Source organism: Adiantum capillus-veneris, chromosome 22, assembly GCF_014529385.1.
Source record: "Adiantum capillus-veneris isolate H3 chromosome 22, ASM1452938v2, whole genome shotgun sequence".
Lineage (NCBI taxonomy): Eukaryota > Viridiplantae > Streptophyta > Polypodiopsida > Polypodiales > Pteridaceae > Adiantum > Adiantum capillus-veneris.
The window spans coordinates 130,668,940-130,685,392 of NC_140952.1; the positions used below are offsets into that span (position 1 = coordinate 130,668,940).

Here is a 16,453-nt window from a genome sequence, read left to right on the forward strand (position 1 = left end):
GGTTGTTCCCCCATTGTAGGGGCTTAAGTTGGGTAAGAACATGGATCAATAGGACATCATTTACCTGCTAATCAATTTTTACACATGAGCAAGATTGCCTAGTTTAGAAGAGAGAATGTGTTAGGTGCTTTGTGGAATTGATGAGGGGAGAAGCTTAGGCTTTTAGCTCTTCTTTCCTAACTAGTCTAGAAGTTGACCCCTTTTATCCTGTCTACAGGGAAGTCTTTGTTAAGGGAGAGTTTAAGGTTTGTGACGCATTTGTAACACCAAGGATCACTCGTAGGCTTAATTTGTACAAATACCAATTGTAGTTCTGTGAGAATAACCATGCGTTGCGTGACCACCCTCTTAGCAGTTTATAGTACCCATTTCCATACTCTAGTAGTCCATAGCGGAAGTGTGGCATTAACCACGAGATTGTCGAGTACGTGGAGACACATACACAAAATACACACAGGCCCCAAGACGGCTGCACGCGCGCACAAACTATACACAAGAATGATATGAGAGGTTGTGCAACAAATCAGAGGTAGGATAAGTGCCCACACTCGAAAGTCAGACGTTAGGTCCTGGTCGTTTTCCATTTGTGGTACGTGATCCAACTTAAATTGTAGGTACCAAGTAGGCTTAAGCGATGCTTGGGTGAGATAAAATTAATGGCGACATTTGCGGGAATAATGGGACATGGTGGTGGTCCGGGGTGTGGGATCCTCGTTAAAAGCATCTTGCTTTGATTCTGGCGCTGAGAAGAGCGTTCACACCTGTGCTCGCTTCTGTATCCTGGTGGGCTGGTCCCACATGTTATATGTCTCAAGCGATCTATAGCGCGACAAAGGCAAACTTAAAGGTGGCTGCGTCGCTGTGTGCGTGCCAGACTTGAGAGAGAGAGCTGGAGTGTCGGACTCATGCACAGCCGGCACAGTATTATGAGAGTCATATTGAGAGAGAGAGAGAGAGAGGAGTGGAGGACTGTGACTCGACTGAGAGTCCGAACTCATCAGGAGAGTGCGTACAAGCTCGGTACAGCACGCCAAACGCAAGGCCGCGGGCCAGGGGCCAGGGCGGCCCAGTGGGGACGTGATTCCTGAGATCCGGTGCCTGTTGGAATTTGGAACTTCAGTGCTTGCAGAGGACACCGTAACTCTTGCGCTTCTCTCTCTCGCTCTCTCTCTATCAATAATCAGGAAGGCTGGGCCCCTGATGCCATTTTCCTATTTGCCTAATAAGGGACGGCCACTCATCCGGCACATAGGAAATGTCCCGCACAATCTTTTCATTCTTTAAGCACAGCCAAAAAAAGCCCCATTAGATGCCAAAGCAAACACAAAGCAGAGAGAGAGAGAGAGAGAGAGAGAGAGAGAGAGAGAGAGAGACGCACATCTGATGTCGAGTGGCTAAGCTTGCTGGCCAGGAAGTTACTGAGTTTTGAGCAGATTTGAGAGATTGTATCTGTGTGCGTGTGTGTGTTTTGAGAGAGAGAGTGTGTGCATGCAATTTCGATTTTGCGTGGCTGCTTACTACAATGGTGGATCCCAAGAGAAAGGGACACAGAAGGAGCAGCAGCTCAGCCAGTTACAGCAGCAACAATCAAGAGAAGGACTTCCAATGCTGGGCATCACTGAGAGCCATTTTTGGCATGATGGTGCCATCATGTTGCGGAGCAGGCGGTGGCGGCCCGAACAACCTAGCCACCAACACAAACAAGCTTATGAGCAACATGAACATGATAGGCAACCTGCAAGGAGGCCCCCTCACCAGCTCCATTGTCACAGGTACCATCTTTGGCCAAAGGAAAGGTAGAGTCAATTTCTGTGTTCAAGAGGACCCTGCTGGCCCCGCTCTTCTGCTCTTAGAGTTTGCCATCCCCACCCATCTCCTTGTCAAAGAGATGCAATCTGGCCTCCTTCGCATCACCCTCGAATGCGACAGGAAGAACTCCATTGCAAATGACCCCCTTTACCTTGATGATAGCCTATCCCCTGCCTCTTCTTTTCCTCTCTTCTTCGAGCCCGTTTGGAGCATGTATTGCAACGGCCGCAAGGTAGGATTTGCAATGAAAAAGACGGCAAAGTCTGACTCGGATCCTGCCATTGCCAACCTCATGAACGTGATGCAGAGCGTTACAATGGGTGCAGGTGTAATCCCTTGCCGCATAGCTACTAACAACAATGATCTATTGGGTAGTCACATCAACAACAGGGATGGTGCTATTGTTCCGAGAAACCAAGATGGGGCTAAGCCCAACAAAGGCAGTCCTGTTGACCTAAAGGTTGGAAACTCTCCCCCTAGCAAGGATGCTATGGAGAGCTCGAACTTGGACAATGGTGATGCAAATTCTGGCGACAAGCTGGAGCGCAACAGCAACAGTGCTAGTAAGGATCATGGGTCCGTCGATGCTAGTCGTTTACAAGATGACCTAATCGGAGTTTTCAGAGTAGAGAAGTCCTCCAAGGAAGAGGATGAGCTGATCTACATGAGAGCCAATTACGAGAGAGTGGTGGGATCAGCCGACTCGGAGGCCTTTCACATGATCAATCCGGATGGCTCGCAATGCCAAGAACTTAGTATATTCTTGACGCGCTCATGAGCTTGTTGGTCTGTTTTGGTGTGGAAATTGGAGCTTGTGGCATTGGCAGTTGGCTTGTATGCAGGGAGAATTCAACTACAAGCATGGCTGTGCTATTTCTAATGAGAAGAGGGCAGCTTGCAACCTTCAAGCTACAATTATGTGTAGGTTGGGCATGATCTACTATGCAAGATGCAGCTTGTACTACAGTACTTATTGCCCATGGCAATGAGATCATGAGCTAATTTGCAATGGTTTGCAAAGGGTCATCGACATAAGGATGGCAATATTGTGTGTAATCGGCAACAACTAACCAATTGACACGTCTAACTGTTTGAATTTAATACAGTTGTGCCGGTTTTAGAAGATGAGTTTTGATTTCACATGATGCGTGAGTGACAATTTTGAGTTCCAATTTCAGTCTCTTGTATGTCTGAAATGAGGTAAATTGACTATATTATAAGGGTTTTACACTAAATTTCTCAAAGTTTTGTAGGTATTTTCACCTACAAATCTAAAATTTTGAGATTGATTTCGAATTTTGTAGGTGGGATTACACTAAACATAGATTTTGTTGGAGCACTGACATTGCTCTCTCTCTCTCTCTCTCTCTCTCTCTCTCTCTCTCTCTGGATCAATTGGATTAGTTCCAACCTTAAATGAGTACCCTCATTGTGTCCACCTTTCCAACGACTCATAACCTCACTTGTGACTAAAATTTGCTCTAGCAAGAATTTCTTAAACCGATGATTCCTATGCTAATTGCAAATCACTTGACCACGTCCAACATCTTGGACCAAAAGATCATCAATGACTTCTTGTTGTGTTGCAGGTGCATTGCACTCGGCATACGTCCCGACCAAAACATCTTTTTCATGCCTTGTTGGGACATCTGTTGCAGCAAGTGAGGTCCAAGAGAAAAACATCTCGGACCCAAAGCTCGTCAACAACTGGCTGTGGTCTAGCAAGTGTGATGCACTTAGTCTAAATATTTCCCAAAACAGCCTAGAGTCTTTCCCATATTCTCTTTTGGAATGCTCTGATCACACACCAAGAGATAATATTTCCTATCGAAAGCTCGTCTATGCCTCGAGGCTTGTTGTCCTCTTACGAGAACCACAATCCAAGATACCACATCGCAGACCATAACCGATCAACATCTCATGCTGCTCTCACAAGTGTCCCACACTTCATAGGTGTTGTTGAAGTGCCCCACACTAGATTCACTTTTTCCACGTTCTGTTCAAATCAAAAAATGGCTACTTCAATTTTTTGGGAGGGGTTGAGGCTGGCTCAAATTTCAAGATTTTTAGTTGAGAAGTTAATTCTCAAATATGGTTAACGGCTTGAAAAGGATCCAAAGCCATCTATGCCAAAGTCCAGGGTCAGGGGGCAGCGCATCACAGCCCTCCAGTTAGTGTCGTTTCTATATGTGTGAACTCTTTACTGGCCCACACTCCCCTAGATTTGAGGGTCAAGAATAGCTGCCTATTGACCATTCCCGTAATTAGGGCTCCCGACCTTCGCCAATCGCCCGTGATCAACAGGAATGGTCAGTAGGCAACCATTCCCTACACCATAAGACCATTTTCTCAAGCCCTTCCACCACTACCATCCATACTTTTAGCTATTATGCTACTTCTCATAGTTGTATGGCTTTTAAAAAAAACTCTGGGAAGATTTGCTCAAAGTTCGTCATACAGAGGGGTGCGAGTTTGTTGAGGTGGATTGAATTGTAACAAATTCAGCCCACTACAGGATTTTGACTTATTACAATGTGCTATGATTGGGTGGTTACAACCTCACTCTGCCTTTTTGCCTTGTGTTGAGATTCCGCATTCACTACACGTTTTTGCAATGTTTAGAATTGGCACTCAACTGGAGCATTTGATAGCATAATGCAACTTCGAAACACCAGAGACAATTGACATTTGGATGTTTCTCCACATGAAAGCTGTGTTGTTTTGCAGAAAAAAGATGAGACAAGTGTAAATATTAGTAAGTGGAATGGCTTATCACATGCATCATATCTGTACTACTCGCTTCTTTTTCCTGAAGGTTCTTCACCTGATTATTTGGTGCATATTTTTGCATTCGTACAACCAATCAAGGATTCAATGAGCAAAATGATATGTAGACCAGGCACAAATCAACCCTCTTGATGGAAAGTGGTGCAAAACATCAAACCTAGATTAAATCATCTACCGTGTCTGGCAGAGGTGAAAGGGAAGACAACTTTCCATTCTAAGAACTGCGGCCAGCCAAATGGCAAAAGATTAATTGTGCAAAAGATGAAACTTCCACACTTCCTTCTGAGAAACAGGAGCTTGACAAACACTGAAATCTTTACTGGGGAGATGAAAACTGCATTACATGAGTAAAAGCTGATATAAACTCAGTAATTTTTTATAAATGTACTAGAAAATATCTTCAACAGAGACAAGCAGAAAACGGATTCACCCTTTCAGATTCTGAAGTAGTGAGACATAAGCTAACTCAAAAACTATACACTAGGCCAACTATAGCCAATGAAACACTACTGCATACATCAACAAGTTACTGATAATATTGGGGCAGAATCAGTTACAAATTGCACAATGCACAAAATTAGTTTGACTAGATCACAGAATGTATGATGGATGAGCTTGCCAACGAGGGCTCATGGACCCATGAAGACAGTAGGTGTTTGTCTTTCTCTTTCGCATGATCACCTTCATACATGCACATACCAGTATACATAATAGCAAAAAGAAAAAGGAACACCCTGCAATATCAGGGATAAGTTAAGTTTGCTCAGGTTGCATATTTTTCTTCAAGAGAGCTTGACACAAGAAAACCATACTCTACACCACAGCCCACATTCAGATAACAATAAAAACCAATAGTAACCCACAATTGAATGGCACCCTTGGCACCATCTCAAAACATTTGAGGAGAATATAAACAGTAAAAGAACCAACTGATGTACAACCCAAGGCACATGATATGAGGCTAGATCCAGTATATGCGGAAGCCATTCAAACTCTAGGAATCCAGAGTGGCGATGGCAAGCTCAAACCAAAGCCTCACTCAGCATCTATCAAGATTGGCTCATAAAGCTGCAGACATTAAAATAGGTAAACCACTGTTAAATAACTGGCACAGCAGGAAAAACCAAGAAAGTCAAATGGAGCACCATCCAAGACATGAAAGACTCAATGTTGAAGTAAGCCTAAATCAGCTGTCTGATTACAAAACCCTAGCCATTCTCTCTTGGCTAGTATCAGAAACAATCTTCCGCACAAAATAACACCTCATCAAGCCTTCAGAGCATATTTTCGCTTTGGGAAATAGGTCTCTTTCTTCTTCTGCTTCAATGTCTTTATACCAGCCTGCACCCCATAGTATAATAATTCTGTCAGAAATTGCTTTAACTTCATACACTAAATTTCTGTCATAACTCTAGAGATGCAAAGCAGACCCAGCCACAATGAAGCCTAGCACTAAGAAGTATTACAAAGGAAAAGTTAGCATAAAAGTAAGGTGGTTCATAGGGCATAAACACCACAGACAATAGAAGAACTGTTACAATATCAACTAGCCGTAACTCGGTTAAAAACATCACGAAGTAAAATCTGCGTAGCCGCTAAACGACTAAAATTACCCATACGAATACAAGATAAACCCAGATTCACATCTAAAGAAACAAACTACAAATTTGCAAACACCAATACAAATAAAGACATCAATACATACATAAAAAGTGGAGCTGTAAACGTAAGTATAAAGACAGTTAATAGATAGAAACCTGATGTTTGGTTAGCCGCCGCCGAATGGCACGGGTCTTCTTGGGGCGCAGGTCCAATGGCAACCGCTTGTTCTTGTAGGCAGTGCGAAGAGCTGCCTTTTGATTTTGTGAAAGTACTGTCAACACTTGCGCTACTGACAGCCTGACTACCTTGCTGCAATCAAAACCTTACATTGTAAACTTAAAAATGTTTCTCAGATAAATGTAAAAACATGACAGCTTCACAAATCATAGACATCTCGCAATATAAGGGCAAAGCCTATAACAAAGAGGTACAGACAGAGCCCTTGTCCGGGCTTTGGCTTCAGTAAAACAGTTATGGCCATGGCATTCCTACAGTGAGAATTGAAAACGCTCAACATCACATCCAAGTACAAGACAAGCATTGCCCGAGGGATGGACTACAATACGTAATTCAGGACTATCTCTTGACGATTGCTAATCACATACCAGATGATTACCAAGACATTAGAGATCATTAATGTGTGCAGCATGCATACACAGAATCCATAGACAGACATTCACATGTTCTCACGAGATGCAGTAATGCAATCTGGAAAACAAACACCATGAAGATGGCAATCAAACGCCTCGATATATTGCATGGAGTCACAGGCACACGAGTATAGATCCTGGTTAAAACGAAGAGGAATGCTATTTCGGCACACCTAAAAACTAGAAATGGGACGTTGCAAACTGCAGTCTTGTTGGTCATCTTACATTTTGGATAGCTTGTTGGGTGCTCCTCCAGTCACCTTGGATACTCTCAACAGAGCAAGCTCTGCTTTTAGGTCCTTGAGCTGATTCTGCAGCTCCCCCTTGCTCTTGGCTCGCAATTCATGCACCTTGATCTTGGCTGCAAAACAGAGACACGAAAAGGACGAAGATCACCCCACAACTCTTCTGCGTCCCGGTCCCGGGCCCCCATGTGAGAAGTGCGAACCGCAAAAGTGAACGTCCTCACACAGAAAAGACGACTTGCAAACAACCCTTACCCATTTCTGCAGATACCGCGAGCTGCAAAGGTCTGCTGTCGACGAAGGCAAGATTTCGTAAGAGAAATGCTCGAAATATGAAAGTTAGGGTTTTACTCGCAACCGGCACTCCCTTCGTAGTTTCAGCCAGTAACGTGCGGTCGCAAGATCGACCTTCGTTCTCTCAATTCCCACGGGATCGACGGCTTAAATACTTCAGAATATGTATTCGAAAGAAGGCCGACACTCCAGTATTAGAACCTTTAAGCTCGCGCTCGCCAATCTTGAGCATGCGAGCAGCCAATTCAGTTCTGAAAAGCCCCATAGATGCCTGGCAATGGGCGGAAGTTGGAAAACAAAACTCAGTTGTTGCGGTGCTACATACAGAAAACGCAACATGCGCTCGTTGATCCTGACGGGAAAAAGGTGTAAAAAACGATTTAGTACAACCAAGGGCCAATTTAAACTTGGTCGTAGACCGGATTTGAACCCGAACCCGACGAATAGCGTGACTCCACATCAGCTGGCTTAACCATCAAACCCATGCCCCCGCTGGTGCTAGAATTGGGGTGTGATAACTTTTTAAGTGAAACCCATCCCATGACTGGCCCCTCTACCCTAACGCGCAAACGACGGCACTTCCTGCTATTTTATATATATATACATACATACATATATATATATATATATATATATAGAGAGAGAGAGAGAGAGAGAGAGAGAGAGACAGCGAAAGATAATATATTTTTATTACTAATCATAACAAATAGCCTAAAAGAAAGCCTAAAAAATGTGTACAAGATTTGATAGGCACCACTCCTACATCGCTACTTGCAAGCAGGCAGTGCCAACAAGTGGTCGTCATTACTGAACGGACAACGGCACTGCCTGCACGCACACACACAGCATTGAAAAGGTGCACCAAGTTTGTACAGGCTCCACGCCTATACCACTCCCTGCAAGTAGACAAGTAGTGCCAATAAATGGAAAAGAAAAAATTCATTTTGTGGGTGTGTGAATAGGGACTTCGTGGAATCATTGGCTACACGAAAAGCCTATGTGTTGTTGCCGACACTTTAACTAGGTGCTAAATAAGAGAGAACCTTGATGAGCTTGAGGCTATGCTTCATTTTCCCCAGGAATAAGAGCGAGAGACCGAGAACTTTGAGGGTTATGATAGCTCAATGGATATGAACTATGGAGCTTAGTCGGGTAAGGGATCTCAATTATGACGGCGATTATGTGCCCAAGATTTGGTTTAGGTTTGATTAAGAGAGACCTAGATTAGTTATGGCTTAATGAAGTTTAGGCTAATATGCATGGATTTAACGAGGGAGAGAGAGAGAGAGAGAGAGAGAGAGAGAGAGAGAGAGAGAGAGAGATTAATTAGGTATATGTGCTTAATCAAAATCAAGATATGGAAAAGAGAGATTAATTAGGTATATGTGCTTAATCAAAATCGAGATATGGAAATTAGGCTTGATGGCGAGCTATGGAGCATGTGGTTGAGGACGAGCTATGGAGCATGAGCTTAAGGGTGAGAGACAGTTTATGAAGCTTGAGAACGAGAGGTTGGAAGGTGACGCCAGCTTGTAGCATGCCTTCACGCACCTTTCTTCTATGTTGCTCCCCTCTCCCTTATCTTTGTGCCCCTCTCCTCGTCTTGTGGCCCTCCACTTATCTACCCACATTTTCCTTCATCCTGACGCCTATGGCAGCCCCTCTTCCTCTCATACAGCCCTCCCATGCACATTCCTTCTCCTGGGTATTGGATGCCTATCTATCCTGCATACACCATGTAATGGAAATGGCCTACGAACTTTGAGGATATAGAAATTAAGAGAATTAGTGAGCATTTTTGTGAGACTACTTGGAGAACATAGAGGGTGAAGTTAATTAGCGGTAGCAACATAACCATAATACTTAATTAACTTGGCATGAACGGTACTTTTGCAAGAGAGAGAGTTTAGAGAACTTGACAACAATTGAGGACCGGATTTATGTGGAGCTGGTCCCCCCTCCAATAGGCTTTTGTATTATTGATTCTCCAATCAAGAGAAACTTGGTACAATACAATTTTTGTGTTCCTTGTGACCTAGGTGATGCAATGAAGATGGAAAGGTTCATGCATCATGAGCACAACATAAACTTTGTAAAAGCATTAACCATCCCCGGCCTCAGTCCCAAAGCCTCAAACGCCTTCAAAGGTGGAGAGAGCTAGCGGGGAATGAGGGTAGGCAAGAGGAAGAAGAAGCATTCAATAGAAGAAAGAAATAGTTCCTCACTTATCATCACTCTTCTTGCTTGGCATAGCATAATAGCATAGTAATGAAGATGAAGAAGACGGCAAGCTTAAGCGTTGAAGCATGGCTCTTGGTTGAATTTGCATTCCATAGCCAAGAGTGTTGGTGTAGGCTCTCAACTTCTCAACAAGCTTTGAGAAGGAGATTGTAAAATTTAATGGCCTAGTCACTTGTGTGTAGCGGAAAATAACATGAACATAGTGAGCATTTCATTAGAATACGTTCCTAATGAGCATAACAAGAGTACTTGGGTGGAGAGAGCAACAAAAAGCATAACACCTAGTTAGATAGCATGAACAATACTTCAAAAGAGAGAGAAATTAAGCTATTGACAACATTTGAGGATCGGATTTACATGGAGCCGGTCCCCCCTCCAAAAGGCTTTGTATTATAGGTTTCCCCCATCAACGGAGACATTTTACAATACAATTCTTTGTAATGGAAATGGCCTATGAACTTTGAGAGTAGCAGAATTAGGAAATTAAATAAAACACTTTTGTGAGATTACTTTCTGAGCATTGCGGGTGAACTTGATTGATGGTAGCAACATAAACATGGTGCTTAGTTAACTTAGCATCAACGATACTTTTGCAAGAGAGAGAGTTTAGAGAACATGACAACAATTGAGGACCGGATGCATACGGAGCCAGTCCCCCCTCCGATAGGCATTTGTATTATAGTTTCTCCCATCAAGAGAGACTTGGTACAATACAATCTTTGTGTTCCTTGTGACCTAGGTGATGCAATGAAGATGGAAAGTTTCATGCATCACAAGCATAACATAAACTTTGTAGAAAGCATTAACTATCCCAAGCCTCAGTCCCAAGGCCTCAAACACTTTCGAAGGTGGAGAGAGCTAGCGGGGAATGAGGGTAGGGAAGAGGAAAAAGAAACATTCCACAGGAGAAAGAAATAGTTCCTCACTTATCATCACTCTTCTTGCTAGCATACATAATAGCATAGTAATGAAGATGGAGAAGATGGCAAGCTTAAGCATTGAAGCATGGCTCTTGGTTACATTTGTATTCCATAGCCAAGAGTGTTGGTGTAGGCTCTTACTTCTCACAAGCTTGGAGAAGAAGGTGGAGTTCCTCTACTTTCACCAAGTGAGAATGATCCACAAAATGAGTGTGTGTGTGGTGTATAGCCCCCCAACACCCCCCTTGCTTTCTTGGGGCGAGTTCTAGCCTTTCCACATGCTTCAAGCTCATTGGACCCCTCTCCCCCTAGATAATCACATGCAGCATGCATTCAAGTACATGGGTAGTCTTTGGAAAAGTGTCCTCCTTACCCCTTAGAGAGAGAGAGCCTAAAAATATCTAGATATTTGTTGGATGGAACTAGAAGCTCATTGGACCCCTCTTTAGCCCAACCAATAGCATTCAAGCACACCATGTGGCTAAGCATAGGGAGAGTCTGACATGTGTCCCATGTGTCCCTTGAGAAAAGGGGTGCCCTTTGGATGAGTGGGAGGTTAAGTCAAAGGTTCCCCTAACTTTGGGACTTTCCCCCTCCTTTGTAGGGTCTCTTTTTTACTCAAGCACCTTACCCCCCATGCATGGGAAGCTTCTCAAGCACCTTCCTCATTAAGTTGGTAGGGTCTCTTTTTCAAGCACCTTATCCCCCATGCATGGAAAGCTTCTCAAGCACCTTCCTCATTAAGTATGATAAGCACCTCAAGTACCTTAGTCATCAACCATGACAAGCACCTCAAGCACCTTAGTCATCAAGCACGACGAGCACCTCAAGCACCTTATTCATTAAGCACCTCAAGCACCTTAGTCATCAAGCACGACAAGCACCTCAAGCTTAGGTCGGGTTCCCACCTCAAGCTTGCCTAAGGTCCAAGAACTTTTAACACTAACCATTGGAGGTCTTTAATGAAGCTAACCCTAAGGTCTTTTAAGCTCAATTAGATGCACATTGCTCTTTGATAGACTATCTCCTTTTGGACCCCTATTGAGATGTAACCATCTCTCCTCTTGGCCCCTTGCTGAGGTACGTCTAGAAGCACTTTATTGCACATTGCTCTTTGATAGACTACCTCCTTTTGGACCCCTATTGAGATGTAACCATCTCTCCTCTTGGCCCCCTGCTAAGGTAAGTCTAGAAGCACTTATTGCACATTGCTCTTTGATAGACCATCTTCTTTTGGACCCCTATTGAGATGTAACCATCTCTCCTTTTGGTCCCGTGTTGAGATAGGTTTAGAAGCACATGCCTCTATTCTAACTCTTGTTCCCGTTTATTCTCCCACATTAAATGATCAGTTTAATATGAGAAAATCATTTGGTAAAGTTAGATATTATATTTTATGACATTACCTCTCTCTTGAAATCATAGTCGTCCTCGACTATGAGGTAGAGAAGATAAAGCTTAGTCATTAATCCATGTTTCTTAGCGGGTAGAGGATCCCTTTTTACCCTACGACATCATTCCAAGATGGATGACTAGTCCATTTGGTGCTTGGGAGACGTAGCTACCGCAAGCATGTCTCCTCTTTAGTCCATATCATACTTCCAAAGTAGAGTGACAAGTTCTACTTGGTGTTTGGGAGACGTCATCACCACAAATATGATTCTAAGCATGCATACTATTTAAATTTGTGCACAATAAAAAGAGAATTAGTCTTATAAGACAAAAACATTTTTCATTTAATATGCATTTTCATATGCTTACTCTAGTGAAGCATTGTAAGCATTGACAAGGTTCATATTATCCTCAAGCTAGGTTCCTTGTATCCATTTAGCATCTTTGAAAGGATAATTCTTTAACTTAATAAGATATCGTTAGATAATTTTACCGTTTCTTAATACCTTGTCTTCATGTCATAGGATGGACTTAGATTGAAGTACTTCTTCTTGATCTTCGATTTTTGGAGGGTCTGCAACTATTGCTTCTTTTGATGGCGCTCCTTTGTAAGGCTTATGTAGGTTCTCATGGAAAACATTGTGCATGAGCCAATGGTTAGGCAGCTTCAATTGATAAGCCATCTCATTCACTGGCTTAAGAATTTGAAGGACCATAGTATCTTTTTGCTAGTTTAGCATCATACTCTTGGTGGTCCATAGGACTCTTGCCCGTAGTATGCCTTAGATATGCCTTGAGAAACTTTAGCAAGACCCAATCATTTCCCTTAAAGGCTAAGGCTCTTTTGTGCTTATTAGCAGCAACCCTTTTTGCCTTTCCTGTGAGATGGATATAACCCGTTTAATCTTTGGAAAAGATTCTTGTAGGTCTAGGCTATATTCATCAGCAGCGAAGATCTTCCCATGTACTTTAAGTAGTAAGGGACTTTTGGATCTTCCTTCTTTAACCTCAAAAGGCACTTTCCCCATAGAAGTATGTACAATATCATTGTACGCATACTCTATAAGAGCTAGGTACTTCTATCATTGAGAACATTGATCTACTTCCATGACATAGGCTTTTAGTATATCAAGAATCGTTAGATTAGTTATTTCACTTTGGTCATCCGTTTGTGGATGATAGGTCGAAAGAGAAATTTAATCTACTTCCTAGATTCTCAAAGAGAGCCTTCTAGAACTTACTGGTCATTCTAAGATCTTTGTCTGACACTATGGGTGTTGGAAAGCCATTATGCTTGAAAATTTGATATCTGAAGAGGGTTGCTATTTCATTTAATAGTCTTTTTGACAGGCATAGAGTGTGTTTACTTGTTAAGTCTGTCGATTGAAACAATTTAAGTTGCTTCCCTCGATCAAATTTCAACTTTTGGTATACCACGCATTTTGAAACATACTCTTGTATGTTTACTTTTCACGGTAGACCAACAGAAATACATTTCTACTCCTTGAAGAGTATATTATGGATTCCCTCTTTGCCTCGCATATGGAGAAGTATGGGATTCATACATGACTTTCTTATTGTATGGGTGAGTAACACATAGCCTATTGCCGTTCGGAAGATAACCATCCTTCAAGGTGAATGGTTCTTTTTTTCTTCTCTATTGAAAAGGTTGTAATTACGTACTTAAAGTTTCAGTCGAATGCTCATCTATCATAAAAGATAGATCATTGTGAGTTGCTATAGACACCACATTTACCCTTGGTCGTCGTGAAAGTGCATCGACCATTTGATTGTGCTTGTTAGCAATGTGAGCAATATGAAATTTAAATTGAAAAAGAAAATTTTCCCACCTCATTTGTTTATCGAAGAGCTTGGTTTGCGTCATGAAGTTCTTGAGACTTTGTGATCCATTTGTAGGATGAATGGAGTCCCGAAGAGATAGTGTTTCCACGTGTTTAGGGCATACAGAATAACTAGCAGCTCTTTTTTGTATTTGCCCAATACTCACTTCTTGAAGTTGAGTCTTTGACTCTCATATGCTATGGCATGCCCTTCTTGAAGCAAAATAGCTCCAAGGCAACCTCAAATGCTTTGAGAGATCTAGTAGTGTGAGCACATGTTGAGAGATAAGCTTCTTGCACTTTTGCAATCCATGAATACTTAACGTTCTTTTTTTTGTTAAGTCATGTAAGGGGCCTGCTGTTAGCGAGAATTTTTTCTATGAAGCATCTATAGTACGCACACATACCTATGAAGCTTCGTACCTCCTATAGATTCCTTGGAGTAGGTCATCCTTTTATTATCTCTAACTTTGTTGGATCCATATGGGTGCCATCTTTAGAGATAATGTGACCTAAATATTGAATCTCTTGTAGGAAAAATTCAATTTTCTTTTGATTAATGAAAAGCTTATTCTCTCTCACAACTTGAAAGATTACTTGGAGGTGTCCCTTGTACTCCTCAATGAGAATTTGAATGGCTTGAAGATTTTTGTCCATCATGAGTTTGAATGCGTCTGGAGAATTTGTCAGGCCAAAACTTGCAAATTATCAAAATAGATCTTCTACATGCGGCGCGGGAAATCTATTTTTGATAGTGATCTTATTTAGTGCTCTATAGTCGACACACATGTGATATGTGTCATCTTTCTTTTGCACTAAAAGCAATGGTGAACTAAATGGACGGGAGCTAAACCTCACTATCCCTTTTTCCACCAATTCATGCACTTCCTCATGATCTCCTCTTGTTGAGCTTGTGAAACTCGATAAGGAGGCTTGTTAAGCGGTGAGCTTCTTGGTAGGAGCTCAATTGCATGGTCATCATGCCTCATTTTAGAGGTATCTCACTAGGGATGTCATCAATGAAAACATCTTGGAATCCATTTAGGAAATTAGACAACTCTAATTCCTCTTGATTCCCTTTATTGTAGGAATATGGTGTTCCCCAACTCATTAGCATCTATATACATGCTCTCTTCCCTGTAGGTGAAATAGATTCTCCTTTAAGGAGCTTCATGTTGGAAGCCATGCGGTTAAATCACGGTTCCCCAACGATAATATTCTCATGTTTGCGAGGGGAGATGAAGAAATCCTTTTTGTCCACATAGCTTTGGACATGAAGCCTTAATTTTTCAATTAAGGAAGTAATTGAGACGTCTTGTCCCTTGATAGTTCCATTGACTTTCAATGCATCTTCCATCTCGTGGGCTTGTATGCCTAGCTTAGTGGTCAACTCCGTGGATATGAAGTTGTGAACCAGGGTCAAACAAAATAAAGGCATCATGCTCTTCCATCTTTCCCCAAGCATAGGAAAGGAGAAATCCTTACCAATGAGCATCCTCTTTTGGAGCTTCAAACATAGAGGCTCTAATAGTCTCATTGTGAGCAATTCTCTTGGGGCAAGGATGATAGCCATGGCCTTGCTTCCCATACTTAAAACATTTGTGGTCCTTACAAAAAGCTTCTAGCTCTTTAGGAGAGAGTTTATATTTACCTTTGTAAACTCCCTTCTCCTTGGACCGATTGTTGTTGTTGTTGGAATAGCCTTGGCAAGAATTTTAGGCATCAGTTTTCCTATTGGCATCACTTTGTCTTTATTTTCCACGGGCTTGACATTCCGTCTAACCCGTTGTTGGAAATTGATGCGCAAAGCAACCATGATGTGGTGGATTACTTCGGTGATAGAACCAGGCCATTGAGAGTTGACATACTTGGCCATCTCTTTGGGTAATCCCGCACAGAATTGTTGCTTTTGCTCGACAAAGTCTATCTTTTGAAAGACAATAGCCTTGAGATATAAATCCCAAAACTTGTCCACATATTTGTGGATAGACTCATGAGAGAGAATACTCAAACTCCACCATTCGGTGAGCACTTTGTCATTTGCATCGCTTGCAAGGAATTTCTTCATGATGGAAACTCGTAGAGTTTTCCATGTCTTTGGGGCTTTGTCGTTGCCACGAAGGCTACCCCACCATTGGCAAGTCGATTTTTGGAAGTGCATAGCTACATGGCGTAGCTTAGAGGACTCTCTGAAGCCCTCGTCTCCAAAGGCCGCATCAAATTGTTGGATGAAGGCCAGTACTTTGTTGGTAGCACCAAAGGTGCCATCATAGATGAGAAAATAGATACTCTTTCCTCCCTCTTTGAACTTCTTTAGCTTTTGTGACCTTCGCCATGCAGGGTAAGATTTGCGATGTCCTCCCCTCTTGTATTCTCTAGGCGAATAGCCATAGCTTTCATCGGTAGAGGAGGAAGGTGAAGAAGAAGGAGAAGAGGGTGACCTCTTTCTTGCCCTTTTCTTCCTTTGTTTCCTCTCTGTCCTTTTGGAGTGACAAGGAGAAGGACTATGGGTTAACTTTTTCCTCTTGGGAGGAGTTGGCGATCGTTTAGTCCGCCTTCTTCGGGGAGCCACATCTTTGGAGGAATTTAGGGATTCATTACTTTCTTGATCGTTGGATTCCTCCTCTTGTATGGGAGAGAGTCTTCTTTTGGGGGTCTCATCAAGAGGTCTC

General features: G+C 42.4%; 2 protein-coding genes across 2 annotated transcripts; one reads left to right on the plus strand and one right to left on the minus strand.

Moving 5' to 3' along the window:
- The first annotated feature begins 888 nt into the window (after positions 1-888).
- Positions 889-2,932, plus strand: LOC147430228 (uncharacterized). Its single transcript, XM_086494733.1, has one exon. The coding sequence runs from the start codon at positions 1,523-1,525 to the stop codon at positions 2,585-2,587; it is 1,065 nt and encodes a 354-aa protein (XP_086350859.1). The 5' UTR covers positions 889-1,522; the 3' UTR covers positions 2,588-2,932.
- Positions 2,933-5,747: 2,815 nt separating this feature from the next.
- Positions 5,748-7,504, minus strand: LOC147430229 (large ribosomal subunit protein uL29-like). Its single transcript, XM_086494734.1, has 4 exons — positions 7,349-7,504; positions 7,074-7,209; positions 6,354-6,507; positions 5,748-5,937 (listed from the first exon to the last, which is right to left on the minus strand). Exons 1-4 carry the CDS (start codon positions 7,350-7,352, stop codon positions 5,863-5,865), a joined length of 369 nt encoding a protein of 122 aa, XP_086350860.1. The 5' UTR covers positions 7,353-7,504; the 3' UTR covers positions 5,748-5,862.
- Positions 7,505-16,453: the final 8,949 nt, after the last annotated feature.

Excerpts from the sequence above, each read along its gene's own strand:
- LOC147430228 (XM_086494733.1), top strand. The coding sequence starts at position 1,523 with ATGGTGGATCCCAAGAGAAAGGGACACAGAAGGAGCAGCAGCTCAGCC.
- LOC147430229 (XM_086494734.1), bottom strand. Across the intron at positions 6,508-7,073 it reads CCCAACAAGCTATCCAAAAT|CAAGGTAGTCAGGCTGTCAG; the intron begins GTAAGATGACCA and ends TTTTGATTGCAG. Across the intron at positions 5,938-6,353 it reads GGCGGCTAACCAAACATCAG|GCTGGTATAAAGACATTGAA; the intron begins GTTTCTATCTAT and ends TATGGGGTGCAG.